This window comes from Prionailurus viverrinus, chromosome D1, assembly GCF_022837055.1.
Source record: "Prionailurus viverrinus isolate Anna chromosome D1, UM_Priviv_1.0, whole genome shotgun sequence".
Classification (NCBI taxonomy): Eukaryota; Metazoa; Chordata; class Mammalia; order Carnivora; family Felidae; genus Prionailurus; species Prionailurus viverrinus.
The window spans coordinates 10,239,742-10,256,801 of NC_062570.1; the positions used below are offsets into that span (position 1 = coordinate 10,239,742).

General features: G+C 42.3%; 2 protein-coding genes and 1 long non-coding RNA gene across 12 annotated transcripts in view; 2 read left to right on the top strand and 1 right to left on the bottom strand.

Annotated features, from left to right (window-relative positions):
- DIXDC1 (DIX domain containing 1) overlaps positions 1 to 13,624 on the top strand; it is a 74,161-nt gene extending 60,537 nt beyond the window's left edge. For 2 of the 9 annotated variants that reach the window (XM_047877476.1, XM_047877475.1), the window contains 9 exons: positions 336 to 389; positions 910 to 1,002; positions 1,082 to 1,153; positions 1,947 to 2,036; positions 2,360 to 2,521; positions 3,015 to 3,102; positions 8,037 to 8,142; positions 9,098 to 9,206; positions 10,302 to 13,624. In XM_047877476.1, the coding sequence (XP_047733432.1) occupies positions 336 to 389; positions 910 to 1,002; positions 1,082 to 1,153; positions 1,947 to 2,036; positions 2,360 to 2,521; positions 3,015 to 3,102; positions 8,037 to 8,142; positions 9,098 to 9,206; positions 10,302 to 10,382 (855 nt within the window). In that variant the 3' untranslated portion in view covers positions 10,383 to 13,624. The remainder of the gene's footprint in view (positions 1 to 335; positions 390 to 909; positions 1,003 to 1,081; positions 1,154 to 1,946; positions 2,037 to 2,359; positions 2,522 to 3,014; positions 3,103 to 8,036; positions 8,143 to 9,097; positions 9,207 to 10,301) is intronic. The other 7 variants (XM_047877477.1, XM_047877484.1, XM_047877478.1 and 4 more) reach the window with 6 other exon arrangements.
- Positions 6,979 to 15,759, bottom strand: LOC125176296 (uncharacterized). 2 transcript variants are annotated; one of them, XR_007156208.1, is made up of 4 exons: positions 15,681 to 15,759; positions 15,162 to 15,282; positions 10,221 to 10,351; positions 6,979 to 7,065 (listed from the first exon to the last, which is right to left on the bottom strand). It is a non-coding gene; the product is annotated as an uncharacterized LOC125176296 (long non-coding RNA). The 2 variants fall into 2 exon arrangements; XR_007156207.1 differs by lacking the exon at positions 6,979 to 7,065 and adding an exon at positions 7,711 to 7,796.
- A 36-nt stretch (positions 15,760 to 15,795) lies between these two features.
- DLAT (dihydrolipoamide S-acetyltransferase) overlaps positions 15,796 to 17,060 on the top strand; it is a 28,740-nt gene continuing 27,475 nt past the window's right edge. Inside the window, exons 1-2 of the mRNA XM_047877485.1 lie at positions 15,796 to 16,167; positions 16,645 to 16,746. Coding sequence (XP_047733441.1) covers positions 15,889 to 16,167; positions 16,645 to 16,746 — 381 coding nt within the window. The 5' untranslated portion in view covers positions 15,796 to 15,888. The remainder of the gene's footprint in view (positions 16,168 to 16,644; positions 16,747 to 17,060) is intronic.

Below are 17,060 nucleotides of genomic sequence, written 5' to 3' on the forward strand. Positions count from 1 at the left end.
TAATCTCTCTTATCTTATTTCTGGGATGCCTGCCCTCAGTGTCTGCAATTACTTTTATTTCCTGTCAGACTCATCTCTGTTCCTGGCTGAAAGCCCATACTACATTGGCCTTGAGCCTTTCAACTTTGAGGACACTGAGAGGCTAAATTGTGGTTTGAGAGTTTGATTATCTCACTCAAGACACGGAGAGCAGCTGTGTGTTTTTACCATAACCTTGCCCTCTCTGTGCTGTGTACTCTAATTGCCAACATCCACTCTGGTTACTAAGTAGCTGGTTTCCTACTGGGGTTGGTAGACGATATCTCTGTACCAGTTAATTCTTTTCCTTCTTGCAGGTGGATCTGCAGAGGAAGCTTGATGAGAGGAACCGGCTCTTGGGAGACTATAAAGTAAGAATGTTTATGAGTTTGGAAATGATTTCCATTAGACCTTTTATGAACAGCCTACTGTTGCTGTTGTTCAAAGAGTTCTTAAGTACTGTGTTCTCATTGTTGCTTTTTCGCAAGGAAATCTTCTGTGTTCCTTTGATTCAGTCACCCTGAAGAGTAGATAGCAAGGAAATCTTCTTCTGTGTTCCTTTGATTCAGTCACCCTGAAGAATAGATAGCATGTCTAAGAGGAGTCCAGAGCTAGTTGTCTGCAAACTTCAGTCTACACCTTTATGCCTGACTAGCACGGATGGCACGTAGTGGTCCTCCTACAGATGGTAGTTCCCTTCCTCCTTACTTTTCCAAGAAGCCTTTGCACTGGGTAAGATTACTACAGTGTGCGATGTCTTCTGTGTAGCTTGGGGGGAAAGACTCCTCCCCCTGAGGCTCGACTTTGCTCAAGTGAACTTGCGTGGCCAACAGTGAACTGTTGGGCATCCTTGGCTTTGCCACACATCTGCAAGCTCTGTCTCTATTGCAGAAAGAGCTGGGGCAGAAGGAGCGCCTCCTTCAGCAGCACCAGGCTAAGTTGGAAGACGCACTCCGGAAACTCTCTGAGGCCAGTTACCAGCAGGTGGGGACACAGTCAGCCACTGGCTTCCTTCCCCTTCTGCCTGAGAAAATCCTTTTCTGATTTAGTTTCTGATTTGCAGGTGGATCTAGAGCGGGAGCTAGAACACAAAGACGTCCTTTTGGCTCACTGTATGAAAAGAGAGGCAGACGAGGTAACCCCCGGCTCAGGGTCCCCCCTCCTGCATCTGCAAGGGCAAAGAGGGAGATACTCTTTCTGACTCAGGGCTGAAACCAAGGCTGCAGGTTGGTTTGTTAGGAGGCTGTTTGTCTGGTGAGAGGGTTAAGAGTGGCAGGTTCCAGAGGCGCCTGGCTGGCTCAGTCGGAAGGGTATGCGACTCTTGATCTCGGGGTCGAGAGTTCGGGCCCCATGTTGGATGTACAGTTTACTTAAATAAACAAAACTTAAAACAAATAAAAAGAGTGCTGGTTTCAGACTAAGAAAATCTGGTTTCAAGTTCCAGCTTTACACTCTTTTTACCGTTGTGTGACCTTGCTTTGCTTAGCTTCTGAGCCTTAGGAATAAGACTCATCTGGAAAAAGGATAGTCCTGATAGATCCACCTGGCACAAAGTCAGGCTCAAAAAATATTAGTCACTGTTCTTCTTTTTTTTAATCACTAAAGTGAAGTCTGGAGGTGCTGGAGCCCCATTCTCAGGCCTTCCGGTGGCCAGGCTGAGGCTAGCTTGGGGCCCTCCGGGATGAGGTTACCATTTTGCTCATTGTTCATTCAGCACTGCCTACGAAGTGTCAAGTACTGGGGTTACAGCAGTGAACAAAAGGGGGAAAACGTCTTTGCGCCCATTCCAGGTTTACATTTTGAGAGAGACATGAACAAATATACCACGATACACTGTCAGGAAGTGATCACTGTAAATTAGTATAAGACAGGGCATCTTGGTTTGCAGTGTCCCTTATAGCAAGCATCGTGTCTTCTTGCTGCTATAGGTGACCAGCTACAACAGACACAACTCTCAAAGCAATGGTTTTTTCCTTCCAGCGGCAGGAAAAGGAGCTGCTTCCATCACTCACAAAGGGGTAGGTTCTTAGGGTTTGAGTGCAGACCTCCACTTACAGCTAAAACCACAAGAATAGCCTGGCCATTGCCAGCCCACTAGGCCTTTGGTACCCCAGTTCCCTAATTCTTGCATCTGTTGGGTGTGTGAAGGTGTGAAGCCCTAATTAAGAATCAGTGGGCAAACTTCTGTGGAGGAACATTTCTTAAATTCACACCTCCTCCCTCGAAAATAAAAGATCTATCCTGGAAGCCTCTCTCCTCTACCGTCCTAAGCCCGGCGGCTGGGACACGGTTAAGAATACGGCACTGCACCACGTCAGTGTGACCTCCTTTCTGCCCACAGACCAGCGATCTGCAGCTGGTTCGAGATGCCCTCCGAAGCCTGCGCAATAGCTTCAGTGGCCACGATCCTCAGCACCATACCATTGACAGCTTGGAACAGGGCATCTCCAGCCTTATGGAGCGCCTGCATGCCATGGAGAGCCAGAAGAAACAAGACAGAAGGGTAATCCTCTTTCTGTGGTGTTTCTCTTAGGCAGGCTCCCACAGAACTCAGTTTCATCAGGTTTAATTGAGATAAAGGCAGGGCTAAAGACGCTGATCCTTTCAGAGTTTGTGGCTGCTTTTCTCTTTGGTTTTCCTGTCAGTGGAGTGGACTCTTCGTCATGGTGTGACTCTCCAGGAAGGGAGTTCATGATTACTCTTGCTCCTAGAAATTGCCTAAGTGTCTAAGGAATGGTGGTTCTTGACCCCGCAGGGTCTCTCTTTACTGCTTATTCCCCTTCCCCTTTTCCCCTGAATGAGCTCAGCACTGGGTGTGGAAATATGTGGGAAAATGCACTGGAAGCTAGAAAGCCTGTTACAAATGTACAACATTAATATTAGGCTAAATGTGTCTAATTTAGTATACTGTGGAAGATGTGGTAGGAAAGTAACTATTTTAGATGTACTTTTATGATTTAAATTTCTTGGATAAATTCTCCTGCTGATCATTTTAGGATTTTTGTGTGGCTCCTCAGGTTCGGGGCAAGTTACCAAGAACTCAAGCAGGTAGTGAATACCGGGAATCCTGGCCCCCTAATTCAAGTAAGTACACCTTATTGTTCAGTAAGGACTCGTAGCATATTAGATCAGAAATTTAGTATTTTTCTTGCTACTAACATGTTGAGAACAGAATTTTTCTTGTAGTACTTCACTCTTATGTTGTTGCTATAGCAATACAGTTGAATCGAGTTACTTCTAGAACTCTGGAGACACATACCGTCATCATCACTACCATCACCCCAAGTACCATTTAGCCACGTGCAAGATGCTGCACGTGCAAGAGGCTAAAATCTCTTTGGAAAATATACACGATCAAAACATTTACATTGAACAAAGAAAAACGTAAAACAACAAAAACACACAGTCCCAAATAGCATAGGAAATTTCCAGTTCTTCCTGGAGGCAAGATGTTTAATTTCTTTGGAGATTTTCCTTAACACTAGGTCCTCTGGTCTTTCAGTTTAAGTCCCACAAAGGATTTGCGCCATCTAGTGGCCCTGCCTAAGAAGTAATTTAACCTGCTCTAAGCCCTGTCGTTACATTTCTTTCCCTGTTCATTCAATCATGTTGGTAATCAAACCTGCCTGGTAATTTCTCTTTTATCGGGTATCTTACCTTTTGGTTTAATAAAGCTCACCTTTTATTATCTTTTATAGTGTATTCAGGCCAAATATAAAAGTAAATAATAATCTATAAAAAACAAATAGTGAAAAGCTGACCATAACCAGTTTTGTATATTACACACACACACACACACACACACACACACACACACACATATGTATGTTTTGAAAACCAGATGAATAAACAACACCTAAAGTAAAACACTTAAAGATATTTGCAAAAATATGAAAGGTAAAATATTTTTTGTAGAGATATCTAATTATATTAATACCAAGATTACTTGGTACTAACTTCTTTTCTCTTCAATTTCTGTTTCAATTTCTTTTTCTAGCATTGTTTTGAAACAGTCATTTCTGTTTTCTTGAGAGACTTTTTATTTTATTGTTATCCTCTTCAGTACTTTCTTTAGGCTAATATAAACTCCCAATGTAGACAAGTCTAAATATTTGAAAATTATTTTTAAGTCTAAAAAATTCCTCCCTTCCTGGAAAAACCCTTTTGTGTATATGCAGTACTTATCCCCTACAAATAAATCCCCGGCTGCTCGTAAACCAGGGCGTTAATCTAATTTCTGTATTCACAAATAAGCTAAATAGTCTCTTCTCGGAAAATACAGTGAGTGTGTAACTCACTAGCCCTCTAGCTACTGACTTTCTTCTTTTATTCCCCTACATCAAACCTTGAAAGAACAGTCTACACTTGTTCTTTTTCCATCCTTTCTTCCTATTCACTCTCAAGCCATCAGCTGGACTTTTACTCACTTAATCCACTTAATGTTCTTTTTATTGACTCACGGTTGACTTTCTTGTTGCCTCATCAAAGTGGTTACTTTTCAAACCTTATCTTCCATTGACTGCTCAAAAGCATTTGCTATTCTTGAATAGTCTCCTTCTGTAAACATTCTTCCTCTTTAACTTCAGTGCCAACCAATTATGCATTCAACAAATATTTATAGAGCATCCATTGTGTAGCGCCATGTTAGACGCTGGAGGTACAGGAAGAAACAAGATAGACTTGGTACTTGCCCTTTTGGCGTGTGCTGTCTAGTGAACTAGATACGGTCTCCTTCTCTTCTCTGTTGAACTGTTGAATGTTGGTGTGCCCTGGGATCCATAGGAGGTCTAGACCTCGGCTTTTTCATATTTTCTTTTGGTGATCCCTTCCACTACCATGGCTTACATACTCTTATGTGCTGATTATTTTTAAACTTTAATCTCTAACTCCAGCCCTTTTCTGAACTTCAGAGCTATATTTATGAATGACAACTAGGTATCTCCCTGTAGGTAGAAGGGCACTTAAAACTCATGTCCAAAACTGGATACAAAACTATAGAGTGGGAAACATATGGCGTAAGAAGTCCAACAGATATGGGGTGCGGTTTTGACTCTCAGCAGGGTATGTGACCACAGGCGAGGGTGTTAAATTAACATGACTGCATTTTAGTTTCCTTGTTCATGAATTGGAGAAAATCTTTAAGGATTATGCACATTAAATGAAATATTGTATGCAAATAATGTGGTGTAGTGTGTGGCATGTGAGAGGTGCAAGGCAAATGTTAGTTGTCTCAAAATACCTTCCAGGTATTCCCCTCTGGCTATACCCTGTCTTTCTCCTTTTTTATCACAGCCAAATCTCCTGAAAGAGTAATCCTCTCTCTGAATTTACTTCTTTTCTGAACTTTCACTCTTAAGGGAAAACAATAAGAATTATTTCAAACGTAAAGAGTGATACAATAGACTAGTGGAATAGAATTGAGAATTCACATAAAATCTTTAAGTCTGTGGTCATTTGACCAGCAAAGAGTCTCTTCAACAAATGGCGCTAGGACAACTGGGTATCCACATGCAAAAGAACAGAGATGGACCCCTACCTCACACCATGTACATAAAGTACATGTACAAAAAGTAACTACAAATGGATCATTGATACAAATATAAGAGCTAAAGCTATAAAACTCTTAGAAGAAAACATACAGAAAATATTCATGAGCTTGGGTTCTCAGATATCAAAAGCATGAGCAACAAAAGGAAAAATAGGGAAATTAGACTTCATCAAAATTAAAGACTTTTTTGCATCAAAGGACACTATCAAGAAAGTGAAAAGGCAAAGAGAATAGGAGAAAATATTTGAAAATCATGTCTAGGATACAAAATATATAAAAAATTCTTACAACTTAACAACAAAAGACAAATTCAGTAACGAATAAGCAAAGGACTTGAATAGTCACTTCTCTAAAGTCATTGCTCCAAAGCATCCAAAGATGCTTAAAAGGATTAGTCACTGGAGGTGGGGGGGGGGGGGGGGGGCAGGGTGCCTGGGTGGCTCAGTCGGTTAAGCTTGATTTCAGCTCAGGTCATGATCTCCCAGTTCATGAGTTTGAGCCTTACATCCAGCTCTGTGCTGGGATGTGCAACCTGCTTGGGATTCTCTCTCTCCCTCTATCTCTGCCCCTACCTGGCTCGGCTGGCGGGTGCGCTCTCTTGCTCTCTCTCCCTCTCTCTCTCAAAATAAATAAATAAAAACTTAAAGAAAAACAAAACAAAACCAAAAACCATTAGTCATTAGGGAATGCACATCAAAACTACAGTGAGATACCACTTCACGCTCACTAGGTGGTTCTAAAGAAATGGAAAATAAGTATTGAGGATGTTGAGAAATTGGAATGCTCATGCATTGCTGGTGGGGATATAAAATGATACAGCTGCTGTGGAAAAGTTTAGTGGTTCCTCAAAAACCTAAATATAGAATTACTGTATGAGCCAGCAATTCCATTCCTAGGTGTCAATACTCAAAAGAATTAAAGGCAAGAATTAAAAAAAAAAAACAAAAAACTTGTACATAGCATTATTCACAATAGCTAAAAGGTAGAAACAACCCAAATGTTCATTACTCAAAGAATGGATCAACAAAGTCTGGCACGTGCAGACAATGGAATATTATCCGTCCACAGAAAGGAATGAAGCACTGATAACATGTTGTAACATGGATAAACCTTGAAAACGTTCTGTTAAGTGAATGAGGATAGAAGTTGGGTGAATCCTTTTATTTTTATTTATTTTTTAAATCTGTTTTTAAATAAACATAACTCTAGAGGAATTTAAAGATGGTGGTACACCAAAAGTAACCTTAACAAAAATCCCAATCCCAGCTCAATTCCTGTCTAGATTAACAATCCCTACTAATGGCTGGGGAACAAGCAGTGTGCGCATTTCTAAACATAAACATTTTGTAAGTCACTCTCTACTGTCTTACCTATGATGTCTGACATTCAGTAGTAAATTAGGAGACATCCACAAAAGCAAGAAAGATGCAAGCCGCTGTTAAGAGTCCATCAGTGTCTACGCGAGAGTAGACTCAGATATGACAAGGATGTTGAAATGCCTAGAATAAGTTAAGAAAATATGTGTAAGTGGAATTGCAGGAGAGATTTTAGGATTGTAACAATTACATTAAGTAGATTATAAGATACAACAATAATTGTTGTTCGTTCTTATGATAAAAGTTTCTAATTAGTCTTTTCTCCTATTAAAGTCATAATCATAGGTACTTATTAATTAAAAATTTTCCTTAAGTACCTATACAAAGGGTAGAGATAAGATGTGGACCAAGGAATTTGAGTTAAAAACCATGGGACCCACACATATAGATCCTGTGTAGCCAAGAGATAAGGTAGGTCTTGTACCTTTATTTTTATTTTTTTAAGTTTATTTATTTATTTTGAGAGAGAGAGAGCATGCTAGCAGGGGAAGGACAGAGAAAGAGAGGGAGAGAGAGACTCCCACGCAGGCTCTGTGCTGTCAGCACAGGTGGTCACTTAACCAGCTGAGCCACTCAGGCACCCTGGTCTCGTACCTTTGGTACAGGAAGCATAAGGCCCCTTGGAATCTCAGTTTCTAACGTTACTGTGCTCCTGTGATTCTCGTCCCTGCTCATTTCTCTGTCCGTGGATTGCATGAGCATTTTCTCCCGCTGTCTGAATGTTGGCTGTGTCTATAGCTCCTGCTATTGCGTCCATTCTTCCTTTGCTGAAATCTTGCCTGGCTTCTTTGACCTCTTTTGACTCTGAGCAACAATGCCTGTCAGGAAAGTTCCTGTTCCCTGTTAGAAATAACCTGGAACAGGTGAGAAATGGCTTCATGATAGTGTCCACGTCCGAAGCACCTCCTGGCTTTGTGGCCTCAGTGGTGACTTCCTGTGGCTCACGCCCTATGGACGTGGTGTTTTGCAAGGGTGTGAAAGCTGTGCTATGACCTCAGGCAGCTTCCTTCTCCTGGGACACTCTGAATAACTGGAAATGTGGGATGGTTGGGAGCACATTCGGTTCTGACCATAGAGTCTTTCTCTGATTGCAGAGTTGCCTCACTCACAGAGCTCTCCGGCTGTCAGCAGCACCTGCACTAAAGTGCTCTATTTCACTGACCGGTCACTTACACCCTTCATGGTCAATATACCAAAGAGGTGAGATTCTGGGATCGTTATTCCTCTTTTAAAAAGGACAGGAGGCAGAATCAGTAGTTACTGCCCATGCAACCATCTGAGCAGTGTTTGAGAATCAGTACAGTGCAGTAAGAATACAGGATCAGTATTCTAGACTCATTGTTACCACTAACCAGCGGCACTACAAGGGACATGTCTTGATCTGCTTCTGGGTACAGACACCGTAATAGCGCTTCCAGTCCTGATACACAGATATGTTCCAAGTTAGGAAAAATAATTTTTTTAAGGGCTCATAATAGCCCTTAAAATAGCTGATAGCCATAGATCACACACTACCCCTCCAGGCTGTTCCTCACTGATCTTGGTACTGTCTGATGACTGCATCAGAGCAGTTGAGAATTCACGTTAACAGCCTTCAAACATTCATTTATGCTCCCTTGTAAGGCAAATGGCTTTGAAAGAAAGATTTTTTTTTTTTAAACTCTGGAAACAACTACTGAGAGAAGGAGTAGGCTGCCCCTTTCCTAGAGAGTTTGCTTACTTGTTGTGGGCTAGAGGGGAGCTTTCTGAAGCTGGAAGGATGAAGATGGTGAAATGGAACATTGTTGCAGAGAAGGAAATCAAGAGAGCTTAGACATATTGATGGCTCAGCAAATTAGATCTCCGAGACCGAGACCGTATATCTTATTTCCAGAGTAAAACAGGGAAAAGTGATTTGGCTGCTGCTGAAACAATACATCTCTTTTAAATTCCCAGATCACCCCAGATGGAATGCCATTCTCATTCCCTCATGGTGACTGGCTCCCTCAGCTCTGCTCTTGTAGAATTGTCTGTGTTATTAGGGGTAGGGACCTAACAAGGCCATGCTGTTTTTTCCTGGAGAGTCTTTGGCAGGGGCCTGGGTTTAAAGCTAACGTCTCATCTTTCCAGCCTATTGATGAACAGTCTGTTTTAGCGCTCTTGCCTTTTGTTGCAGGTTGGGGGAGGTGACACTAAAGGATTTTAAAGCAGCCATTGACCGGGAGGGGAATCACCGGTATCATTTTAAAGCGCTGGATCCTGAGTTTGGCACTGTCAAAGAGGAGGTACAGAATCCGAGGGGAGTCTGGGTGGTGTGCTGCTGATTCGCAGAGCCACCTCCTCAGGGACTGATACCCAGCAGTACCCGAGTTCCCTAACCAGGTCAGCGGAATTTCCCAGAGCCCCAGACCACAGTCTGATTACCCTAGACCTAGATGGTCAGGGAATTGCACAAGGAGTTGACAGCTTCTTCGGTTCAAGGACTTAACCACTTTGACCAGACTTGGATACAGTTACTGATTTTAAAAAGGAAAGGACCTAAGCTTGAACAAACGCCTGGTTTGGGGGTCCCTTTTCTATGTGCAGTCAAATCTTAGAAACCTTTCTGCTTCCTACATAGAGTAAAATAGGTATGAATTTATGGAACTGTACATTGTGATGGTAGTTTCTCAGATAATGAAAATGAGGAACTTCTAGAAAATCACCTATGCTTATTCTCAACTCCTTGACTATATTCTTAGCCTACGCCTCTCTTTATAATCCATCTGCCATATACAGGGAAGAGAATTCTGGGTTCTGACATATTACAAGTGGTTGCATTGTGATTAAAGCTGATGTTTTATTTCATAAATATTTCCTCAACATGCTTTAATAGCCCTGTTGTGTTGGTGGCTTAAGAAATTAAGTGAATGAATGAATAAAAAGAACTGCATGTTCTTTTGGTCTTCTTTCTAACCCTTTCTTTATAATACTTGGGACCGAAATTTTCCCCTTTCTCACTTGTGTAATGCTTATGCTACTGCTTTCTCCCAAGGAGCCCAAAGTGCTTCATGGTTAGTAATATATTAAATCTTATTGATCTCCATGAGCAAAGCAGAGTTAGGGATGCTTTTACCATTTCATGGGTGTAGAACTAAGAATATACAGTACATAATAACATATAATAATGTATTGCATGCATTAAAAATATTAAATACATAAATATGGAGTTATAACTTTAGGGACAGAACCAAAGGGACATAGCCTCTAGCTTCAAGCTTTTCTCTATATTTTCTTATCCTTTATGTTTGAGATCTCACTTTTAGCAGCAGCAGTTGTCTAGTGAGAGTCACTGTCTTATCCTGTTATTTTTTCACTGTGGCTTCTTTTTCTTCCTCTAGGTTTTCCACGATGACGATGCCATCCCTGGTTGGGAAGGGAAAATTGTAGCCTGGGTGGAAGAAGACCATGGAGAGAATTAATGCTGAGTATTAGACTGGGGGCTTGTGGAACTTGGCGCCCCCTGGCTGTTTCACTCAGGAAAGAGGACTAAAACCAGAATACACTAAGAAGTTTTTAGTTCGTGCTACCAAAACAGAAGCTTCTCCAAGTGTAACAGCCCCAGGCCAGTGCTGTTTCTGTGCCTGGTATATGTAGTACATTTTTTAAAACCCCTGTCAACTGTAGACCATGGGTCCATCTGGAGTTCCTTGTCCGTGGGAACACAGTGTTTTATTCTACTCTGAGGACAACAAACCAAAGGCCTTAACCAATGGGAATGGATGATCCCGCTCCTGTAGGGGCATGGCTGCTATTATCTGGAACCTGGGAATTGGATGCATCACTCCTGTGTGTTACAGTTTTATTTTAATTGGCCTCAATGGTTGCAGCAATCAGAGTCCCAGCATTTGTACTCACAGACAAGGCAAAGGTACCAGCTTTTTTGCTTCTTTGCAGCTATTGCAAACCAAGAATAACTCATGAGGCGGTACCAAAGATGAAAACCCACTCTTCAGGAATTTTTTGGACCGGACATGGATGGTGCTGAACTGTTGACTGGATGGAAAAAGCCCATATCGTGCTATACTTGCTAAAACCACGACTGAGGAAGACCTTTGGCTGCCTCTTGTGTCTTAACTGGTTCTGCAACTTGTCCCTTAGCCCATGGAGGGCATGTTTCATGTACTGCCAGTTTTCTCTAGGGACTCTGTCACTGTAGAGCCATGTTTTCCCCTTCCAACTGATGAACTTTGTGTTTGAAAGGAAAAAGGAGTTTAAAGTCTCCTTAAAAATCCAGGCGGGTATGGAAAGGTGCTGCTACCCATATTTTCTTGACTTTCTTTCTCTCATGACTTCCTGTAGCTCGTGGCATCTCCTCTGCATTCAAAAGGAGACAGACCATTAATTTTGGTATTTGTGATTTATGAGTACTGAGCATGAGTCACTGGTCTGCCCCTCCTCATTTCAAGGCCAGAGTTATTTTCTATTTTATATTTAGTCTAGGTTGATCCTTTAGGGCACAATAGGAACCATGGGGCATGGAGCATGAGTTGTGAATGGCAGGGTTGATTCTGGGTAAAAAACCTAGAATCCTTTCTCATGTGCAACACTGTCCAGTGTAGAAGCTAAAAGAAGAGTTAAACTTTCAGAGATTACTGAATAACTAGGGTTTTCTCAGTCACTTACCAAACACCATCAACTAATCAGCCATATGTATATATATGTATGTACACACACACACACACACACACACACACACACACACACACACATTCATTCCCCAAAGCAGTCAGCCTGTGACCACTGCCAACCAGAAGAGTCAGACATGTCAGTTCTGGGTTCTTGATCTGTCTGTCTCTATTTCATCTCCCTTTTCCAACTGTTTTAACAAACTACTCACCGGAGCTCTGAAATGACATTTTGTTGTTTTATATAGATGTGTCTTTTAAAAATAGTTCATGTTTGGAGAATTCTTTTGTACTCATTTGCCTTTTGTCTGAGAACCATGTCTATTTTTGTAACTTGAGTGTGAGTTCTGTATCTTCTCACATTCTGTATACTGTATCCATTTTCTAGAGAACCCAGTAGCTTTTATACAGGCTCTTCTCTTAGCCCTTGTGGTTTCAGAACAAGCTTTATTTTGTTACAAGTATGCTGATGACAACTAACTCCTGGTTCTAATTCTACCTGCCATTTTCCTTGTGGAGGTAGTTTTATGTTGTGGAGGTAGTTTTACATAATCTATGTGATTGCTCCTCAGGCAGATGGAAGGAGCTCATAAGATACCTGATATCTTTCAGTAAGTTCACTTGATCTTCTCCTTTTGAAGAATTTCTCATCAAAAATGACTGGGAAAGTTTGGGACAGTCAGTCAAAAGCAAGAATAATACATTATGAAGCAAACGGAAGAAAACAGTATATTCTGAGTGTTTTTTTCCCCCAGGAAGTCTGGAGTAAAAGTCCTCATGTCACCAATTTCTCTGTTGCATGAATTTTAGTGTTTTACTATAAGACAGCATGAGAGTTGTCAGGCCAAAATCCGTTACTGTATTTCCAGTACAATTGATCTTGAATGTCTGTTTCTTTAGTTTTTACTTGTCAGTTTTCTTTGAGCAAACGTCCTTACCGTTATGGAGAATTTAACTTTTCAGAGAAAATTGAGTGGAAGAAAAATGCCAAAGTCCTTCACCTTATTTGGCTTTTATAGCTCTGTCCTTTGGAAGAGGAGATGCATGGCCTTAGTGCCTCTACAGAAATCTGAAGTTGAAGTCAGGGGAGAAAATGAGATAATTTTTTCCCCTTTAGCTCATGAATCTCCTATGCCACAGGTAATAACGAAACACCCGGATTACAGGATGTCACTCCAGTAATTCCTGTGTACAGTGTATTGGCAATCCTCATTCCAGTTTCTGAAGACCAGAACCTTGTGAGGAAGTGTTGTGCTTTGGTTCCTTCTGGTTTGAATTGATTGCTGTTTGTTACTCTGGCTGCACTAGAAGCCTCTTGATTTATTCAGAGAACTGTCCCCTGGTGACATTTTTGAGGGGTAGTCCATCCTGACACTGCTGAAATTCTCTTTGAAAAAACCAAGGGACTAGAATGTCTTAAGCTCACATAACCTCTAAATCCTGTTAGATTAAAAAAAAATGATCCTCTCACAAAAACTAGTTTAGAAGAAAGCTCAGTTCCTCAAAAGTCATCATTTAAAAATTGACAACTATTCTCAGTTCCCTAAATTAGCTGGAATTGGAACACTATATAGTTTGTACCTAAAGAATTTGAGTTAAACTCTCCTTATTGGCATTCCTACTTACTACCATTTCAGCTCCTTTTGAGCAGGATAGTTGAAAATTAGGGAAAACACATCAAATCCAAGAGGACTCTAATAATTACTGAAAAGCATTTATGGCATAATTATAATTTTCATTTTTTCCATAAAATAAGCATTATGATTGCACACTCCTATTGTCTGAATTTATGTAAGAGGTATAGCTTGCTCAAAATATATATGTAAAATTATATTTTTCTTAGAAACATGGATGTTTGCAAGCATTGCTTTCAAAGAGATTACCACCATGCATTCTCCCTGTTTTATGTTTTCATGAGAGGCTTCTGATTATCAAAGTGATAACCTGTTTTTTAACTGCCTGTATGTACCAGATTTGTGAACTAATTTTTAAAAAAGCAGAAAAAACCATGAATAAAATGGAGTTTGCAAACTAAATACCATTCATCATTTTCACTTGTGTTTATTGACCGAAATTAATCAGTAAAGCCATTTACATTTAGTGAAAGTCCATTCCCTCAAGTGATCTCCCTGGTAGCATGTTTACTCATTACTTGGGGAGTGGAGATAAGGATTACTTCATTGCTATAGATATTTTACCGTTGTTATTTCAAATGTAAGCACGAAACATTATTATTGTCAAAGAAAATTCATTGACTTAGCACTTCTTTTGAAATTATATGTAAGTGTGCAAATAAGAACCTGAGCATCAACTATATAACAAAAGTCTTTTTTTTTTTAATGTTTATTTTTGAAGGAGAGACAGAGTGTGAGCCGGAAAGGGGCAGAGAGAGAGAGGGAGACACAGAATCCAAAGCAGGGTCCAGGCTCTGAGCTGTCAGCACAGAGCCCGACGCGGGGCTCAAACCCATGAGCCATGAGATTATGACCAGAGCTGAAGTCGGACACCCAACCGACTGACTGAGCCACCCAGGAGCCCCTGTATGACAAAAGTCTTTAATGCAAAAGAGACATCAGACTTTCAAAAATGTGTATTTAAAACAACCAGGGGCACCTGGGTGGCTCAGTTGGTGAAGCGTCCAACTTCAGCTCAGGTCTTAATCTTGCAGTTTGGTTCCAAGCCGGGCGAATGGCTCTGTGCTGACAGCTTAGAGCCTGGAGTCTGTTTCGGATTCTGTGTCTCCCTCTCTCTCTCTCTCAAAAATAAATAAACATTAAAAAAATAATAAAATAACAAAAGAAAACCAAACTTCATTAAAAAAAAAAAAACAGCCAACTATTCAGTCCACTCAACAACTGCATCTCTTTCTCTGCCATCTCATTTTTTACTTTTTACAGTTTCCTACTTGAGTATGAAATAGTACTGTCTTTAATTTTCCAAATGTTTAATTACTAGCAAAGGTTGACATATTTTCAAATGTTGGTTTTTCCTTTTTTTCTTGTTCTTGGTGTTCTATGACCATCTGTACACTGGGGACTTAGAGATCTAAATACAGCTCAGAAATGAGTTTTTTTTTTTTAATTACAGGATGATAATCCTACAGAATCGTACCTAACAAATGTTGTAGGTAACTTCATTTATTAATTCAAACCACACGAACCCAACCTCCACTATTTACCAGATACTATACTCAACTCTGGGGATACATCAAAGAACAATATAGACATGCTCCCCGCTCTCACGGGGTTATAGTTTCGGTATGAAATACTTCAAGCATAACAGGGGCACCTGGGGGGGCTCGGTCGTTATCTCACAGAGCGCCTGAGCCCTATAGCTCGGAGCCTAGAGCCTGCTTCAGATTGTCTCCGTCTCTCTCTGCCCCTCCCCGTCACGCTCTGGCTCCCAAAAAATGAATGAACATTTTAAAAATTAAAAAAAAAGAAATATGTCAAGCATAACGAAGTTTTTTGCGATCTAAAGGGATTCCATAGATTAGAAACGCAAATCTGTTTTGTAACCTTGTATCTTCCTACGCTTAGTCCCGTTACAGCACAGCTGAATGGGGAAACTAACCTTCCGTTTGGCTGCCCTTCATTTGGCTGGAAAACCTGTTCACTGGGATTGCCGGTTATGCTACAAACGCGAAACTAAGGCTTTGTAACCTCCCGCAGACTGCACCGAGTGAGGCCCACACCTGAGCACGGAAGGGTCGGGAAGGGCGGGAGCGGGGGTGGGGGAGCTTACACCACAGAAACGAGCTGACCCGCTCCGCTCGCCAAACCTTCCTCAGCGCTCCAAGACCGCGCCCTTGGCCTCGGGCTCTCAGCATCAGGCGCGTCCTCCCGCTCACCACTCCGCTTTTCTCAAAACTTGGCCACTCCCCTCAGCCCACCTCTCAGACCATTTTGCCTTTAGTAGCCGGCTCTTGCCGCCTTTTTAGGCCCCTCCCTGGAGGCTCCGTCTTACCCTGAGATGCCTTAGGACCCTTCCACCTTCCTACTCCTCCCTGCGTCTCATTTCTCCCAAACTTGCCCCTACGTTGCCTCCGCTGGAACACCCCTGCCCCCGTGGCTCCAAAGTAGTCGCCCCTACCCGCTGTGGGCCACCCGTTATCCCACTACCGGGAGAACAGCGGACGTTCCACCCATTTCTGGTCTGGGGAGGGGTGCCGCCAACCTTTTGGAGCCCATTTTACGACAATGTGCGGCTGCGCGGTGTGGCTGACGGCAACGCCGCACCGCTCTTGGAGAGGTCACTCCGGAGACGGCTTTGGTTTTGGGGTGTGGGGGTCGCTGGCAGTATGTGGCGAGTCTGTGCTCGACGAGCACGGAATGTGGCCCCAAGGGCAGGATTCGGGGCTCGGTGGACGGCTTTGCGAGGGGACCCGGGAGCTCCGTGCGTGACCCCGCGGGCTGGCGCGGCTCCGGCTCGTTGCAGCAGCGGGACCGCGGGGTATGGCAGGGTCCGCGCACTCTGCGGGTGGAGCCCCAGCTCGTGGGCCCCACCGAGGAATCGCCTCGCGCTGCAGCTTTTGGGATCGCCTAGCCGCCGCTGTTACAGCCTGCCCCCGCATCAGAAGGTGAGCCCCACCTGCCCTTCACGGGAGCCAGTTTGTCCTTCAGGGCAGACTTCTTGGCGTTGGAATCTTCTCTCTGAGTCCTCAGTGATCCTCCACCCCGTTCCTAGTATGTATCATTTGTCCGTTTTCCAATACCCAGCTTTGCTCTGGCTGTTGAGCTTATCTTTCTGTTTATTCTATTGAAGGGGAAGAATTCCAGGCTTCCCTCTCCTGATCTAGTCCATTGAAAGAAGGGTTCCAAACCTGAAGCTATTTGTGCAGTGTCTGCTGAATTAGGTGCTCTGTCAGTCCCACAGGATTGTGGAGCAGGAACCCTGTCACTGGAGAACTGGTGGCAGGAACTCCCTTTCTGTCCCCAGTGCCCGGCATGAGATGAGACTCAGTACACTCTTCGCATTAAGTAAAATTGAATGAAATATTAAACCAGACTGAGAGATAACATTTTTAAAATTTATTGTTTCTCCTTTTTTCCTCCAGGTTCCATTGCCCTCTCTTTCCCCCACAATGCAGGCAGGCACCATAGCCCGTTGGGAAAAAAAGGAAGGGGAAAAAATCAATGAGGGTGAACTAATTGCAGAGGTAAGTTGTTTAAAATATGGAAATGAGTCAGAAGGAACTGGCTTAGCTACACTGAGTGTTCGCTTTCCGGATAGGTACTTATTCCTTTTGCTTAAGACACTTAGATGGTTTTTACAACCTGATATCAGAGAAGGTTGATTAGAGATGTTGTCAGCAACTAGCCAGACTGATTTTTAGCTAAGGTGTTTTTTTTAAATAATTCCTTTCAGATCTATAATAGAGGCTTTATCTTCACATCTTCACCAGACTGTTGAACTGTGTGATTCTAGGCACAATCTAATAAATTTCATACTGGTAGCACGAGCTTAAGCTCC